Source organism: Melopsittacus undulatus, chromosome 7 (genome assembly GCF_012275295.1).
Source record: "Melopsittacus undulatus isolate bMelUnd1 chromosome 7, bMelUnd1.mat.Z, whole genome shotgun sequence".
Lineage (NCBI taxonomy): Eukaryota > Metazoa > Chordata > Aves > Psittaciformes > Psittaculidae > Melopsittacus > Melopsittacus undulatus.
The window spans coordinates 29,949,965-29,968,493 of NC_047533.1; the positions used below are offsets into that span (position 1 = coordinate 29,949,965).

The window sequence follows — 18,529 nt, forward strand, 5'->3', positions numbered from 1 at the left end:
AGCTGTTCAGCCTGGAGAAGAGAAGGCTGCATGGAGACCTCTTAGCAGCCTTCCAGTATATGAAGAGGGCCTACAGGGATGCTGGGGAGGGACTAGTCATTAGGGACTACAGTGATAGGACAAGGGGTAACGGGTTAAAACTGAAACAGCAGAGGTTTAGCCTGGATATAAGAAGAAATTCTTTACTGTTAGGGTGGTGAGGTACTGGAATGGGTTGCCCAGGGAAGCTATGAATGCTCCATCCCTGTCAGTGTTCAAGACCAGGTTGGATGAAGCCTTGGGTGATATGGTTTAGTGTGAGGTGTCCCTGCCCATGGCAGGGGGGTTGGAATTAGATGATCTTAAGGTCCTTTCCAACCCTAACTATTCTATGATTCTATGATATTCACTTATAATAACTCTGCCCCCCCCCCCCGAATTTTATTAAAAATATATAAAAAGACACAAGTTGCTTTACCTGATATTTTTTGCAGTTTTCTAGGACTCCAAATATAACCTGTTCTGACTAGAATCACTGTATAATGTTATTCACAATGTACTGAATTAGACCATTAAAATTTTTCTGAATACAGATTAAACTTTTTAATGTAAATCATGGACTCATCACATTTTGAGACAAAAAGAGTGAAATAAAGGATAAGAGCTCCTAAAGTAATTAGAAGTTTTCTTAGGAAAGAAATGTATATAAAAAAAAGTTTTAAATTTAATAGAATTAATTCAATGCTGATGGCTATAACATAGGGACGACTAGAAAATCTATTTTTTCCAAAGTGACTGTTTCTCAGGTTATCTGCTTTACCTAGAGAGTACAAATATGGTGAAGTTATCTATGCAGAAGTTGTTGGCATTTCATATAATGGCACTTTATCTAAGAAAGATTCAATGAAAGAATGTACAAAATAATATTAAAAGATATACAGGATTCATCTACAAAAAGGCTACCACCAGGTACTAAAGAAGGAGTAAAAAATTATAGCCTGATGACCAGAAAATGGTAATTTTGTGCTACTTGGTAGATTACTGAACTGCATTTGCAGATTTCTGAACAAGTAGCATTCAGTATAATGATAGCAGAAGATGATGATGGCTTAGCCCAGCTCTCAGGATTTTAATATTATCCATTTAGGAAATTACTTCTCTCCTTGCCCTTGACAGTGGGACAAGGGCCAGAAAAGCTGCAGAATCAGGATACAAGCAAATCTGGGCTCTAAGCTTCTCTAAGTGTTTTTTCTAAGTTCTCAATAGAGTTTATAGTTGATTTGTAACACAGAAGATGTAATACAATTCACATATTAAGATATCTACCTTAAATTTCTACCCTGCTGACACTTAAATTCTGTCTTTACCTGACACTTTACCTGTCTTACCTGTGAATCAATTCCAGAGCGTCGACCTTTCAAATACACCACTAGGCTATACTGACAGTCTATACTGATACACTTGAGAACAGGATCTTACGGTAACAGAACAAGTTTACTATCATGAGGAAATCTGCAGTGTCTTCAAAGGAATGTGTGATTTTGTATCTAACCCAGATGCAGATGAATGTATAAATTCAGAGTCAAGACCTGCAGCATAGGTGATGTTTTTGGCTAGACTTGCTGTAAAGCTTTTTCTTTGGCAGTATGGCAAGCCAACTAGAATCACTTCACCAAAGAGAAAAACAGACATGGTAAATTGGTATCTGGCTTTATATGCAAGTTCCACACAGAAAAGTTGTTAAAACAAACAAACAAAAACTAAACACAACAACAAAACAAACCACACTCAAACCAAACAAAAACCATAAAACAGAAACCAAGCAAATGAAGACCCAGAAAACACCAAGCTAGGGACAGAAGATTAACAAATTTTCCCTTCCCTCTTAAAAGACAGGTGAGTGTCAGAACCACCTTGTTATCCTCTGCCAAGAAGCAAAATGGATAGCAATTTTTTAGTGTCTGACAACTTTAAGGCTGTAAAGAGTCCAGGTGCCCTGGCAATAGGTGTGAGAGATGACCAAACAGCTTTTCCAAATAAAACAGCCAACCAGAACATGACAAAAGGAAACTCATAAAGTTTTGGGACTTGTGGTTTAAGCCCAGTCAGCCAAGCAGCTCACTAGCTCACTGCTCCCCCTTCCTCCCCCTGCTCCCAGAGGGATGAAGAACTGAAAGAATTTGACTCCCATGGGTTAAGAACAGTCCAGTAACTAAGGTATAACACAAACCACTACTGCTACCACCAATAATAATAATAATAAGGGAAATAACAAGGGAAGAGAATACAACCGCTCACCACCCGCTGACTGATATCCAGCCCCACCCCAGCAGTGTTCTCGCCCTTCTAGGTAGCTGCCCCCAGTTTATATACCATGCATGATGTGCTATGCTATGGAATACCCCTTTGGTTACTTTGGGTCAGGTGTCCTGTTGCTGCTTCCTCCCGGCTTCCCCTCCTCCCTGGCAGAGCATGAGACTCAGAAAGTTTTTGGTCAAGAGTAAACATTACTGAGCAGCAACTAAAAACCACCAGTGTTATCAGCACTGTTCCCAGGCTGAAGTCAAAACCACAGCACTGCACCAGCTACTAAGAAGGAGAAAAAGTGACTGCTACTGCGGAACCCAGGACAGGACTCTAATGTGGGAATAACTTATTTTAAAGGCAATGTAGTCCTTAATTTTGGTTTGGAGAAAGTGCTCACTGAATTATTTTCACCTATAACTGATGCTAGTGATTCAGAGTGATAACTATTCCCAGTAACTAATTAATTTCAGATTTATGGAATGCTTTTCTTCACAGGAAGAAATCTATTCTAAATTTTAAAATATTCAGCTAATCATTAATTCGTTGCCATCTGTTCATAATTCCGCTGCAACTGCAATATTTAGTATCCTAAGAATAACCTAAGGAAAAAGAAGGTATTTTCAGAGCATATTTATGCATATAGAAATTTTTAAAATCCACATTAAACATGCCTTTAAATGTCCTGTGCATGTTTGAGAAAAATGACATCAAGACAGCTCTGCCCATCTACAAATGGCACAATTAAACATCTCTAGTATGAGTATCATATGGAATTTGAAACTCCGTACTGTTCAGAACAGAAGCAAAATAATTAAAAGGCAAATAAATGTAATGATCTCGATGAAGAAGCACAACAAACCAATTATGTTCAGGTTACGGATATTACTGGCAATTTCCCATGTGTTACCAAGCTATGTGTTATAGTTGGTTTTGGAAATGCTTATTTTTATAGGAACCAGACAAAGCAGGGCAATAAATCGAAACTTCACCATTAATGTTTTTAGAAACACACAATAATTGTAACAAAACAGTGAGATGCAATTTCTCATAGTCTGAAGATGTGTAAGAGGAAACCCTAGAAAACATAAGGGTTTTTATTATAGAATCATAGAATAAGATAGTTAGAGTTGGAAAGGACCTTAAGACCATCTAGTTCCAACCCCCTTGCCATGGGCAGGGGCACCACACACTAGACCATGTCACCCAAGACTGTCCAACCTGGCCTTACTAGTCATCTAACAGACCTTGTGATCTAAGAGGTTCATGATCTTCTATGGGCAAATAATTTTCATGGACAAACAGACAAATGTTTCCAAGCTTGCCTATTCAGAACTTGCAAAAATTTATTTCATATATAGAAACAGGTAAACTTCCCATAGCTGGGTCAGTAAGGCAGGTGATAAAACTCAGACTTTTTAAAGATAATTTAGCTGAATAAAGACTCTAAGTATACAAACAAATTACTTCTCATCCATATTTTGATAAATCTCTTTGCTGTCACTTCAACATATTTAACAGCAGCAGCATGCTATTGAGTTTCTTCTTGCAAGTATTCTCTGTAGCTCTGAAGTAAAGGAGAACATCAGAAATATCTCACTGCCTTTTTTTTATTATTATGATTATGATTTTGTGTTTGATTAAGTTAAAAGCAGCTTCTCATTTATTTGCGTTTATTTTGTCCTTCACCTAAGCCACGTCTATTAAAATAATATATTTTTACCAATATTAATAAGCTGCCTGAGCATTAGGGAAAAGAAAGAGGTAAAAATAAAATCTTAATGTCCTTCCAGGGACTTGCTAAAGGTCCAGATGCTCTAAGTAATTTAATAATGCTTAGCACCCAGCAGCAGTCTAGTGAATGTCACAACACATGAACACACCTGTTTTTGCAGTTAAATTAAATACTAGCATTGATAAAGCTAAAAACCAAAGTTAGATTCATCTCTTGAAGATGCATGCTGTATCCCTCAAATCCTACTTAAATACCTCTGAATAATGTCTATTTCTTTCACTTTTGGGATCTCTCTCCTAGAAAAGGAAATCACTTCTCCGCTTTGAACATTTGGGTAGTTATGCTGCCTATATTGGCCAACAGTGTGTGGGTAACAACAGCAGGACAGATGGCAATGGATTAATGTTTAAACACTAATGTGTCAGCACCACCATGCAAACTACTAATGACCTGCTCCCACTCAGACTCTACTTCTACAATTAAACTGAACCACTGCTTATGGTTTAGTATGGTATGGTATGGTATGGTATGGTACAGTAGGAGTGGAATATATATTTTAATATTGAGGATAAAATATTTGAAGACTTAAACAGAATTTTCTACAAATAATAGAAACACCTAGACTTGCATTTAAAATACAGTGAAGTAAAATAAAAAAGCCTATAAAACAGAAAAGTAAGCACAGGACTGCTATACTGCTGGCAAAATAGCTGCTGGTAATTGAAATCTACTTAGGTGTATATCCAGTCTCCCTACAGATGCTCTGGAATCAAAGTCAGCATTGAGATGAAATACTAAGGCACCAAGCTGAGGCTTATCAGGCATCCCTTTACACAGGGTCACCACAGCAATTTTGCTCCCCTTCTACAATCACTGATTGGAAAATACTGATTTAGCATTCCCTTTTATTCTTTTCCCATCATGTCTAAAGTGATACTGGATAAAGGACTTTAACTATTGCCTTTTCATGAGAAAAGAGCACTGCAGTTGCTGCTTTTCCAAGGGATATCCTGCAGGAAGCCATCACACAATCAATCCTCTGCTTGACTTGTTATTTGTGCCAGCACCAACTGTAAGCATCTAGGACCTGAGCTTCCAGTAGACTGGCTGAGGAAGACTTGCTATTTGTCCCTCTTCCTCCCTCTCCATGGACTTATTCTGTACCTCTTTGAAAGAACCATAGAATCACAGAATATCTCAAGTTGGAAGGGACCCATAACAATAACTGAGTACAACCTCCTGTTCCTCACAGGACTAACTGAAACTGAAGCATATGACTAAAAGCATTGTTGTCATGGTTTAAACCCAGCTGGTAACTCAGTACCACGCAGACATTTGCTTAACTCTGTCTCTCCTCCTTGGGCAGGATGGGAAGGAGAATTGAAAGATTTAAACCCTGCAGGTTGAGATAAGAACAGTTTAATAAATAAAATAAAGTAAAATATTACATTACTAATAATAATTATGATAAGGGAAATAACAAGGAACGAGGAAAGAGGATATAAAACTAAAAGGAGAAAGGAAAAAATAAACACAAGTGATGCATCATACAATTGCTCACCACCTGCCAACCAATACCCAGCCTGACTCGAGCAGTGATCTGTGCTTTCTGGGTGACTCCCACCAGTTTATATACTGGGCATGATATGCTGTAGTATGGAAAACCCCTTTGGCTAGTTTGGGTCAGGTGTCCTATCTCTGCTTCCTCCTGGCTTCTTGTGCCCCTCCTCACTGGGAGAGCATAAAACTGAAAACTCCTTGATCTGAGTAAAATGCTACTAAGCAACAACTAAAACTTCAGTGTAATTGGCATTGTTCTCAGACTAAAGCTAAAACACATCACAGCACCAGCTTGATACTGCACAGCCTTGTCACTTTCCTGGGGAACTATGTTCCAGTGATTTATACCTTTCCACATGTGAAAAAAATGTTCAATTTCAGAACAGAAACTCAATGATAAGTATGATTTATGCTGAGTATATACAACAAAATTGTTGTTACAGAAAAAAAAGCATGCTGCCCCAGCTCCTGCATATGCCTTAAAGGATTTCTAAAGTCCAAACTTAAGAACATGTATTCTGACTTTAAAAAGGCATCTTTTCCTCCATGCGCTTGTCCTTTCCAAGCCAGGTGCAGATTATGGAAAGAAAAAAATATCAAAATCAAGTATCTGACCTCAAAATTACTTCCAAACATAAATGATGAATAAACAGAAAAAGAGAGAGAAAATAATCTGCATGTATTTTGTCTATCCTACAAATATTATAGAAAGAAATAACAGATTATTTATAAAACTACAAAGTATGGTTTTCATTTGTTACAGACAGCAAAAGCTGTTCTTCTTTTGCTTCAGATATGACCTATCATGAGCCGTACCTTGTGTCCAAGGTATAAATAGTCTTCCTGAGCTCAGACTGATGAAAAGAATAAGAAAAAAACATGGATCTTTGGTAAAGTCTTAAATGTCAAAAACTTTTAGAGTTTGAAGAATGCAGAAAGAAGAAAAAAATATACTGAATGAGGAAAGAGGAAGGGTCTCAAGATCCCAGCTCTGGAAGTCCCGATGTAGTGCTTAAATAATTTAACAAGAACTGATTTTAAGATTGAAAGAAAATTATATATAACATGCTTGTGAGGATACTTAAAGGAAGGAATCTGATATCCACAGTGTAGACCTTCTTTGCTATGCTGTTTAGAACCAAGAATTCACAAGCACTTTTGCCCCTGAAATAACCCCACAGGAATTGTACAGAATTTAGATATTGTTCTACTTCTGCTTGCATTTGTATTTATTCATGGGGGAATTTTTAATTCTTGCTATATCAACTGACACTATATGTTCTTGTATTTCAGAAAAGAGATTTCAGGTTAAATAATGGCCATACCTACCACAAAGAATTACCACCTAGTCCTAATAAGTGACAGGGAAATAGCTTACTACTCTATTTTTATAGCACAGTTTTCTTGAGGCTATTCATAAAGGAGACATAAGATGTGTTTTACACCATAGAGTATGTCAAATATTAAACAGTAGTGTAGTGTTATGTCTGCACATAACATACAAAAGTATCATAAAGACATGAAAGATACGGCTTAAAAATTGAAAATGTACCTAAATGACTAAATGCATCTGAAGTACTCTGTAAAGTGTCTCTCTCTTTCAAAGGGATCTTGTTACCTAAGCACAGGTGAACTGTAAATGACTGGTGACACCAAGTATGGTTAATAATTTTATGAGTTAATAATGTAACGGATGTATAAAGAAGTATTATTTTTCTGTCCAGCTAATTAAAGGCCTAATCACAAGAGCGTAAGTTCCCCACTACTGAATGTAAAATGTACACGCGCATATTAACCCAGAGAATGATGCAACTAACTTACAAGACAAACAGAAGTAAAAACTAGAAAAGAGTTATTTGCAATTGTTTTTTACTAGTCTATTAACTACTCCTGCTTCTTGATGCGGAATCAAAGTGATCAAGTCGAAAAGATTTCTACAATTGGAAGATGAGAAATGCAGGAGAAACATGGATGAATTTCAAATAAATTAACATGATAATTCTTAAAAAGCTACTTTGACAGACCCCTCAAAGTGCTGGCAAAGAGGCTGAAGTTTTGACTCTTTTTCAGGGCTTCACATTTTCCTAATACCATACTTCAACATAATTAATTCATGTGAGTAGATTCTCATGATGGTTGAGACAAAGTCATTAAGAGTATATCAGTATATTTTGTGTGAGCTCCTATTACAAAACCTGTTATAGCACAGATGGTTTGTAAAAAGATTTTTCTAGGGACTAGACAGACAGAAACAGAGGCAACGTCACATTGCACAGTAAATTATGAGAAGGGATGAGACTCAGATTCCAGCTGGACATTTCAACTGTTATGAGCAGCATGGCATGTTTTCTGACTGCCTCTTGGCTCGTCTCATGTACTTTGCCAGGAGGAGACGTAAAGCCATATGGCCTGTCAGGCACCACTCTGTTGTACCTTCTGCAGTGTTCCTGAAGCTGAAAGACATCCTTTAACGTTGCAGTTAAGTACAAGGTAGCTAACCTGTACTAAGAAAGGGCAAGTTACCTCACATTACTGTCATTTAAAATATCCAACAATTGATCTGCACCACAGACTGGCATATGAGCTGTATTTTCACCTCCTATATAAACTGTTTATACTCATATATTTGGAAAGTGTCTAGCTTACTATAAAACTTTGGTAAGAAACATAATACTATAAAATTTGTATACTCAGAAGGTACAATATTTTGGTGTGAGAGTCATCTGAATATTCTCTGGACTGATTACTAACTAACTTAAACCAAGGAAAATATTAAACAACAGAGTAATTTTCAACAAAAAATTCCATTTAAGGTGCAAAACATCTGTAAAAAATATAAGTGAAGCAAGTAATTTAGCACAGAAATTACAGGTTACAATGACAAAAGCCTTACTAATTATAAAGTGACCCAAAAGAAGAGTTTAAGCTATTCATAGAATCATAGAATAGTTAGGGTTGGAAAGGACCTCAAGATCATCTAGTTCCAACCCCCTCTGCCATGAGCAGGGACACCCCACACTAAACCATATCACCCAAGGCTCTGTCCAACCTGGCCTTTAACACTACTAGGGATGGAGCATTCACAACCTCCCTGGGCAATCCATTCCATTGCCTCACTACCTTAACATCTGTTTTGTTAGTCTTAAATGGAATGTCTAAAAACTGAAGGCTGTGGAGTCCTTTTGGAGATCCAGATACAAATCTGGCAGTTTACTGACCATATGTCATGAATAGACCAGAGCAGAAACCAACACTTTAGCCCAACTGGTGTAGATCTCAATAGACAGCATTGCTACAGTTGTGACTTCTCTCAGTACAATTTTCAGTGTCAGTATAAACATGCTGTACTATAGTAATGAATGCAACCTTGGTTTTGTAAGACCTGGAGCCATAATTTTACTTTACACCATTCAAACATGTAACCACTGAATCATTCAGTGGTCTAAGCTATTTTTTTTACCATATTTTTTCTTCACTCCTGTTAGATTATGATGTGTTTCAAGATGTATTAATGATGTACTTTACAGAGATAACACACAATAACTCACAGAATTGAATACCTGTTATCAAGAGTGCACTGGAGGTTTTCCATCTCCCTGGGTGATCATATAGACATCTTTCTTGCAGCCTTACACCTAATTTTTACAATAAGTCTATTTTGCAGTTAAAGTTTTAATCAGATCCTCTTTAAGATGGTCTTAGTCATGCTTGGCACAATTCCACAAACCAAAAAAAGAGATTTTAGTTGACATAAAATTTGACATCAACAGCAATTTAAACAACAAAGAGACCAGCCTATTTATTGCCTTGTAACACCACACATGTCCTGTGAAATACAGATAAAATGCCAATGGTATTACATGTATAGGAAGTGAACTGTCATCCACGTAAATGTACAATCATCCTTCTTTCTTTTCAGAATGTCCCTGCCATGCATATAAATTTGTAGGGTTAGGGGTTTTTTTTGTTTTGTTTTGGGATTTTTAATTATTCATCTTTTTAAAGAAGTTAAAAGAGAAGAACATCTCAAAGTTGTTAACTAGGCATAATAATTTCCTTTTTTTTGAAGATTAAAAATTTCTTCTCGCTGCTTCTTCCATTGTTTATTTTAATCCCTTTCGCTGGGCAGACACAACTGCTTCAGCACGCAGCACTAGTGGAGGGACAAAGCACATTTTTTATCAAGTCTGGGACTTTCCAGACCATATTTACAACTAACAGGAAAAAATATTTTCTGGTATCAGCAAACGTGGTATAGGAAAGCCCCCACCACTTCTCTCAGCAGAGGTTTCCATGTTTTTAGCTAGGCAAAAATCTGTCTTTCAGTGCTCTACCTTACACAATAAAATTTTTTATAAGGGAGGGCAGGAATAATACAGGCTTAATTTCAAGAGCCTTTTAATATCCTTTATTTCCAGTAGTTCAGATTTATACTGATGCCACTGGTAGTTACGAGTACCTGTAGTAAGTAAGAAATATTAATCAGTAACAAGGAATATTTTAATATGCATTCAGTGCTGTATGAGGCATTTATAAAAAGTAAGGAAGATTTTTCTATTAATATGAGAAAGAATAAAGGCAGTACAGCCTGAAAATTAGAGGAGGGTAAAGAATAAGAAATAATGTAATTACAATATTGCAATCTAGCAAAGTTCCACTCTCCAGACACTCTGCACCAGCTGCACACCAAGAAGCTTATAGGTGTTTACCCTAATGATGGTAACATAAGAACATGTTTTCTTCAGGCCTTTTATGTTTTTAGAATATTAACCTCTAGTGTGATGTCTTTAAGTAAGTCAATCTCAATATACTCACATACATTTTCAGTGTTCAGCAGGAATGGTGTCAGCAATCAAAATACCATATCTATTTTAGTCAATGTGAATGTCTGCCATAGACACCTCACCTTTTAGCAATTACTAACCAAAGTGGAAAGTTTTAATAATAGAGCTATTAGATGAGACAGAACTGCATTCCATAAACACACTGGGCAAGTACAATATGGCTATAACAGGTGTTAGCTTAATATTCCTCATCTATCTGTATCTGCTAGCAAGTCTGGTTACCTTTGCACACTCATTTGATGTAGTCATTCAGGGAAATCAGTGCAGATGGTGTGTCACTGTATGCACTTGCCAAAGATTTTTTACAGCTTGAAGCAGCTAGCTCCAGCCACTATGAAAGCTCGGTGTAGATTACAACTAGAGTTAAATTAACACTATTTGTGAGCATAACCTCAGCACATGAGTAGGTAAAACACAGCTTAATACAGAAGTAAAAAAAAAAACAAAACAACAGAGTCTAAGGGGCATCTCCTCAAATTTATACAGATGCTGGGATCTTAGACATACCTGTTTGTATTATTTTTCATCTTATTCCAAGTCTATATATATTGTTTTCTAACATATCTAGAACATTCCTTTGTACTGAATTTCTGGCCAATATTCTTAAAAGCAATTAATATCTTCAGTACTATCCCAGTACTGAAAATATAAAAAAATATTACTTCATATTTACTAACATAGTAAGTACGATTTGTGCTAAAAAAGCAGCATAACATGCTAAACTTAATAAAAACAGGAAAAAACTCATGAAAAGAAGAACAGATAAGTACAGGATTTTTTATTTCTATTTTATTTGGAACTCTGATCTGCTGTATTTTATGTTTTGCAAAATATCAGCCACCATTTTATCCTAGGACTGGCAGTATGATCATTTTCTACTAGAATTTTGTAATGACTAGGAAAGCAGTTGGATTTTTATTTTGTTTTATTTTGTTTTTTACATTCTGCTACTCCAATTGTTTTCAATATATGCTGATGCAGCTGCACTGCAAGACTAATGGGAGCAAACCAGTTCCCACTGAAGCAATGGAAGACTGACAGAACTTGTGAGAATATGATAATTATTTTCCCACCAAAACTGTTGTTGAAACATGTTTTGCTGATTTATTTTTGTTTTAGTTTGTTTTGTTACAGCTACTTCAAAAAATATAATTTTCCATTAAACTGTTTTAAATATTTGGAAGAATTTCTATTTTCCCTGCACTCAGCTAATACTAAATCATGCTCTTCTAATCCACTCTACACATTGTACACATTGTTTTTTTTTTAGTTTGGTGATGAATTTTTTTTCTGACTATTCAGCAATAATTTATCTTAAATTTCAATTAATGAAATCTATTCATAAAGCCATACTGATGTACATAACAGTCAATAAAGAACACTCACCTACTGTCAGTTGTCCAGTTAACTGTCCCATGTGATTTCTTGCATTCACTGTTACATTTCTGTCAGACTGTATGACCAGTGGGCTATCCTGGGAAATATGTATAAGACAATAAGTGAGAGAACAAAAAACTGAGGTAGAATTAAGTTAGAACTAAATATAAACATACATGCTGAGAGAGGAGTTCTGTCAAATGTAATAGCCTTTTTAAAGATTTCACAAAGTATTTTACAGGTCAATTTTTTACATAAAAGAACAAGATTGCTGTCTTGAGCTTAAAGCCTTTGCTCATAGAATCCCTGCTTTAGAAATCAGAGCTGAACTTAATTTATACAAATAATGCTTTATTTCCTCAGGATATTACAAAGTTACAAAATAAAAAACTTTAATACAAACCTGTTTTGTTAGCCTTTTCCACATATTGCTAACATACACTCTTCTAACTACTTAGCCAACACTGTACTACATTATTCTATTAACCTGCATTACCTACAGTATTAGGATTGCACTTACTAAAACCTTACAAACACAGCCATGCATTTCTTTGAAGATAAGAGGTATCATTATTCTCAAAAAAGCAAAGAAAGAGAGCACTGGGAGGTGAGGTCATATAACAACCAACCCTGACCCACCCACAAGTAGTACCTGACAGGTGCTACTATTGATTGTCCTGGGTTCATCAGTGATCAAGCTGATGCAGAACAAAGACAAGCATGTCATGATGTTAAGTACAGTCATTTTTGGAGTCAGTTTGCAGAATGACTACACTGCTATCAGCATCCTACTATATTTAAGCATTCCAGGAATGTTTAAGTATATATGCATAAGCCTATTCTGTGTTCACAGATAGCTTAAGGAATCTCAGAAATTAAGACAGGACTGAATTTTGCTTCCTGAATAATGAGGAGCCAGATCTACCCCTCCAAGGGAAGGACAGATGCAGGGGAAAAGGGAAGAGCTTCAACAAATAGCCATGAGAAACCCAGCCTAAAAAAAAAAAAAGAGTTTACATATGCTCTCATTGGAAGGTGATGAGTGCATGAGAGGAGGAAAAAATTGGTGGTTGCTGCTGCTGCAGAGGCACTTTCCTCCATGGAATCACCTTATACCACACTGTATTTCCCCTGAAGCTTGCAGTGAGACCATGGGTACATTAATGCTTCTGGCAACTAAGCATAGGTAAAACCCCTGACAAAAACAGCCGAGAAAGTGCCTTAGCTAGGAAGGACTAAGAGCTGGGGGAAAAAAATATCTGAAAATCATTATATACTCATCTTATTCTTGGATTCTTCCCTGGGCATCCCTGCACTGAGCATATTAGGTTAGATAGGCTACTTTGCGTTTGTATGTGAATATATTGGTTCTTCCTGTTCTTGAAAGTTTTACAAGGTAAGAAAGGAGTTAAGGAGCCCTACATAAAGATTTATTTTTACCTGAATGATTCATTAGCTTTGCACTTAATTTTTCTACACCTTCAAATCCATTCCTTTGAATTCAGACCTTGCCTCTGCCAGAAACACTCTTCCCAGTTGTTTTCATTATGATTATTAACTTTAAATGATAATCAGTTCCCTGGGAAGTCTGAAATTATTCTGAGCTAATTTCTAAGAATTCAGGTGTGTTTCATCTCTCGCTGGACCATGCTACGACCTCTCTAACATCCTGCCAATTAGCTCTGCATCATGGAATCTGGCAGATGAAAATCACTTGTCCATCTCCCTATATAAGAAGCTGTAATTATCAGTGAGACACTGTGTTCAGTGTGACTGGTTTGAGCTAAACATGTGATGCAATCAAGGGAGCTTCTGGCAACAAAAGCAGCTGCTAAGGACCTTTTTCTCAACACTTGATTTGATTTTCACTTTCCTTATGGTCCTTTGAAGATCATTAGTCCAGACAACTGCTGCCCTGGGAAAGAAGGTTTTCCTGATAAGACAGCTGTATGGCCGAAATATACTTTTTAAGGAACCCTTTTCCCATTTGCTTAGCCAGTATTCTGCTAAGAGTCTTTTCAGAATAATCTCACTCTTAGCAAGGGAAGGTATTCCTATGCCTTTTTTTGCCAGCTCAGCTGTTTGGCAATTTACACTTCCAAGCACTATCCATGGTCTAATCTGAATCTTTCTTTCACCTTAGGAAAATACTTAACAAGGCTAAACATACTTAACAGGCTAAAACCTGTCTCTCAGGTTTCTTGTGCTCAGGCTCTAATTGTAAATAAAGACCTTGGATATCAAATTCTCAAGCATGGGATAATGAAAAATTAGGTGATCCAAGCCCTCTTTCTTCTCCCTTCTTTGTCTTATTTGAAGATAAAAAGAGGAATGAAAAAGTTAAGAACTGAAGTCTATATTCCTTAGTTTCCGGATGTCAAATATAAAGCTGCAATCTTAAATTACTGAAGAAAGAAAACCCAGTGGCAGAGCTCTATCAATTTAAGCAGCCCAGCATTTTATCTACACTGTTTACCTGCACTTCTATTTTCCACAGGAAGTGCCTAAGGACAGGTTCAAGATATTCAAAGGTAGTCTGCTCAGAGGAGCTAGTAACTCAGAGGATACTTAGCTAAAATCAGAGGAATTAAAGATCTGAAAGATGAGTATAAAACTGAGACAAACATCAGTCATATGAATACAAATGTATTTGTGGTATAAAAACATTGTATAATTTTGTCTCTGGATCACCAGATCTGCTACTCTTTCTGAGCATGCAATTTAATAGACTAGATAATCTTCAACATGCAATTTAATAGACTTGATAATCCACAAAGTACTTGATATAAAGAGGTCAGAAGGGAGATAGAAGTGTGTCATCACACTTTTCCTGTAAAAAGAGGGGGATTATTATGCTCTTCAAATACTGGAAGTGTTTGTAAGTAAATAACATTTGTTCTGAAGTCAGACAAGCCTAGGAACAAGCACAGTTATTTTCCTGATATAATTTTCTAGGCTGACATGACCCAATAGCTGATAAAGTACAAAAAAGCCCCAGATTGGATATTAGTGTTGTGGTTTAAACCCAGCTAGTACCACTCTGTTCCAGCTGAAACCAGGACAATTAGTTAGGATAATTTCTGTATATATACTTAAGAAAAAAGGCTTTAAGTTACACCTGACAAAAAGCCACACATTAAAAAATGGGCAAAGATCTCTTACTGCTGTTGCTGGCATTATACAGCTGTATAGCAGATCTTCCATTTAGAGGTGAGCATAAAGACCATTTCCCCATTACATGTAATAAAGTAATGTAGTGCTGTTTTTCCTTTACATGTAATAAGATAATGATAGTGCTATAAAATGAGTTCCATGTATTTCTGTAGCTGAGCATTATCAGTATCAGGAACAGACATGCTTCATATTTAGAATATAATTGTATACATGCAGTGTTAACATTAGCATGAACAACTCCAAGGAACATCCCTGAAGAGGTTCTTCATCACCTATTATCATTTCTTGATGCAGAGTTAACTTGAATGCATGAGAAAAAGAACTAAAAAGGCAGATCTATCCTGCCCATTCAAACTTTCTACCCCTGGAAAATGCCATGCCATTCTTGCAGCCCCAATCCTGTAAGCTCAGAAGCTGTTCTTGCTGCCTAAACTTGCAGGATGGGATACTTGAACAGGGAGTTTCCTGAAGTACAGAAAACTTAGACCGCTTTCAGATTATGAGTATTATTTGGTCTTGGAGCAAAGTAATCCCTAAGATCCAGCTGTAACTGGAAAGCTGACTTCTTTCATCCCCCTCTCTCTTGTGGAAATTCAGATATTGCTCCTCTTCCCTCATTTTGCATTAGCATACACACAACCATGGCTTCTTTCCCACTCTTTGTAATTCTAACTTGAACTGCAAGAATGTGTGATGAATTAAGCACAGTAGTTAGTGTGCTATATAAATTTGCTCTGAGATTGCCTGTGTTTGTTAAGCATTTTCAGGAATAGTTTAATGTCTACGGCAAAGCCAGTGAAAAATGTTGAACAAGTCATACTGTTTATGTGAAAATTTTGAGTATTCTTCACACACAGCAATGGCAGCTAGTTCCTTATTGGACAGCTTCTTTTCTCAGCTATATTGCCCATTTACAGGACAATGCAAAGCTTGCTTTGCAAACACATGCAAAACCCCCAAAAGAACAAAGAATTTCAGATAGTGAAAATATACTAGTTTTATTTTTTTTTCTAGAAATTATTTCCGAACTCAATAGGTGAACATTTTACAGCTGTGTAAAATAAAATTCTGAACAATGTCTTGAAAAGGTCTTTTTCATTAAAATCTAAAACTTTAAAAAAAAAATCATCTGTGGCAGAAGACTTTATTTGAGGGATGCTACTTTCTGTGGTTTTTCCCCATCCTTAATGAGTCATATGTAATAGAGTAAGAAGTTTTCACTACAAATATAATTTCTCCTAATTTAAATTCTGTACTGAAGTATAATCCTTTATATCTGATGCATGACACATTGACACAGAAATATCTTTGATGTTACTAATTTGTTAATTATTTCTTAAAAAAACAGATGTGATTTTATATGAAGCATAGTAGACTATAAATACACATCTTCTCATTAACAGACCACTTGAACTTTCTATTCCTGCATTGTTATGTAGATGTCGTCTTCAGAAAAGAGGTAGTAAATAATTTGTGATACCATTTCAAATATTATACCATATATAACAAAAATCAACATAGTAAGAACTTTCTTTCTTACAAGTACATAGAGCTTTTAATAATAACAAAATGTTAGCAACTGAAGTATTATAAGGGGATACTCTTAGAGCCATGAGCGCACCAGCAGCACTTACTGGCCCTGCCCAACCTCCCTGGAGCTTCCCCTGCCACTGGGGGGGGCATTTCAGTCCAGTTCCACTTGAACCCCTCCCGGCAGCATTGTTTTGGTTGACCTCTCCTTACCCCTTAGGGAGCAGCCAGCCCTTGCTGCTCCCTGACAGATATGAGGACCTAAAATGCTAGCAGAAGCTCATGAAACTCTATAACATGACTCATGTTGCAAGCCCCAAAATATTACAACTTCAGGATTTTCAGTAGTGTATTAAAGATGAAACAGATGAACATGATGTTAGTATAATATGTTTAGAACTTACAGCAGCCTTCCAGTATCTGAAGGGGGCCTATAAGGATGCTGGGAAGGGATGCTTCATTAGGGACTGTAGTGATAGGACAAGTAGTAACAAACAGGGGAAGTTTAGATTGGATATAAGGAAGAAGTTGTTTACTGTAAGGGTGGTGAGGCACGGGAATGGGTTGCCCAGGGAAGCTGTGAATGCTCCATCTCTGGCACTGTTCAAGGCCAGGTTGAATAGAGCCTTGGGTGACATGGTTTAGTGGAGGTGTCCCTGTCAATGGCAGGGGGATTGGAACTTCATGATCTTAAGGTCCCTTCCAACCCTAACTATTCTATGATTCTATAGTCACCCCTTATCTGAAACAGGTTTGCAGCTGGGATTCATGAAAGGAAAAATAAACCAAAGAATTTCAGAGATATTTTCAAAAAGCTTCTTGAATGTGAATACAGTAATAAATACCATGGATTTTTTTTTTTTTTTCCAGAAAAAATGTTTGTGGATTTTTTGTTTGGTTTAAAGGTTTTGTTTTTTTCTGAGTAAGGATAACACTGCAGTACTAAGGATTAATTTTATTTTTAGAATTAGATGAGCACCTCACTGTAGCACATGAAAGACTGATAAATTGTTTTATAAAGTAATTTGACTATAAAATAATCTGCATGAGCAATCATAGCAAAACTTTATTTTTTTTATAGATGGTTCAATTATTTTTAACATATTTTGGACAAATTTCATGATTTTTTGTACACTACTTAAACAGGCAATCCCAGCTAATTAGCTCAATTTTGGAGAGTATTGCTAAAATGCACCCTTTAAATTAGAAAAAGCTTAAATGAAGCAATTTAATTCCAGTTAGTTTAATACAACATTAGCTTACTCTAGGTAAGATGGTACATTGTATAATTAAATATAATCTCAGACTTATGCTCAGAACACTGTTAATATGATACTATCATAGACTTCAACACCCTTACAAATAGTAAGAATATGTATACCGTAGTTTATAGTGAAAGCACTAGATCTCTTATGATTCCTGTGCACAACACATCAGGTTTCTGGACCTCTACACATTCTCACTTAGATGTAAAAAGAAATACAATAGATAGGGAGTATGGGCAACTAGTATAGTTATGGCAGAATATCTCCTTACAGGGATCTTTTGACAAACTAGTGACTCAGAATGACCATGTATTTCCAAAGCTCCAGGGACTAAAAAAAACCCTCACATCCGTAAGGCTGTCAGTCTCAGAGCCAAACTTTCTACCATTAACTTTATAATTAGCACTAAACAAACTTGATGGAACTTGATTTGGAAAAAACAGACCTTCAAATGCCAACAATTGCTGAGTACTTAAAAAGACTGAACTCTCTGTTAAAACTGTTGGAAGCTTGTAAGAGCTTGGGACTGTCAAATACAAATTAAAGAATAATACTCTTCATCAGAATATTCTCAAAATACTATTTCCAAGAATACTTCAATTTCCAAGAATCTTCCCAAGGTGTCAGGACAGTAGGGTCCTCAACATAGGGATACTTCATATAGGGAGAAGTGAATAATTTATAGTTGAAGTTATTCCTGGACAATTCCAAGATGAGAAGATTTAATATACATAGATATCCAATTAAATTTGATACTTCAC

The 18,529-nt window shown here is 36.3% G+C and overlaps 1 protein-coding gene across 2 annotated transcripts in view; it reads right to left on the bottom strand.

The window, feature by feature from the left end:
* SGCZ (sarcoglycan zeta) overlaps positions 1-18,529 on the bottom strand; it is a 207,917-nt gene that overhangs the window by 63,493 nt on the left and 125,895 nt on the right. For both annotated transcript variants that reach the window (XM_034064861.1, XM_005149070.3), the window contains exon 3: positions 11,809-11,896. In XM_034064861.1, coding sequence (XP_033920752.1) covers positions 11,809-11,896 — 88 coding nt within the window. The remainder of the gene's footprint in view (positions 1-11,808; positions 11,897-18,529) is intronic.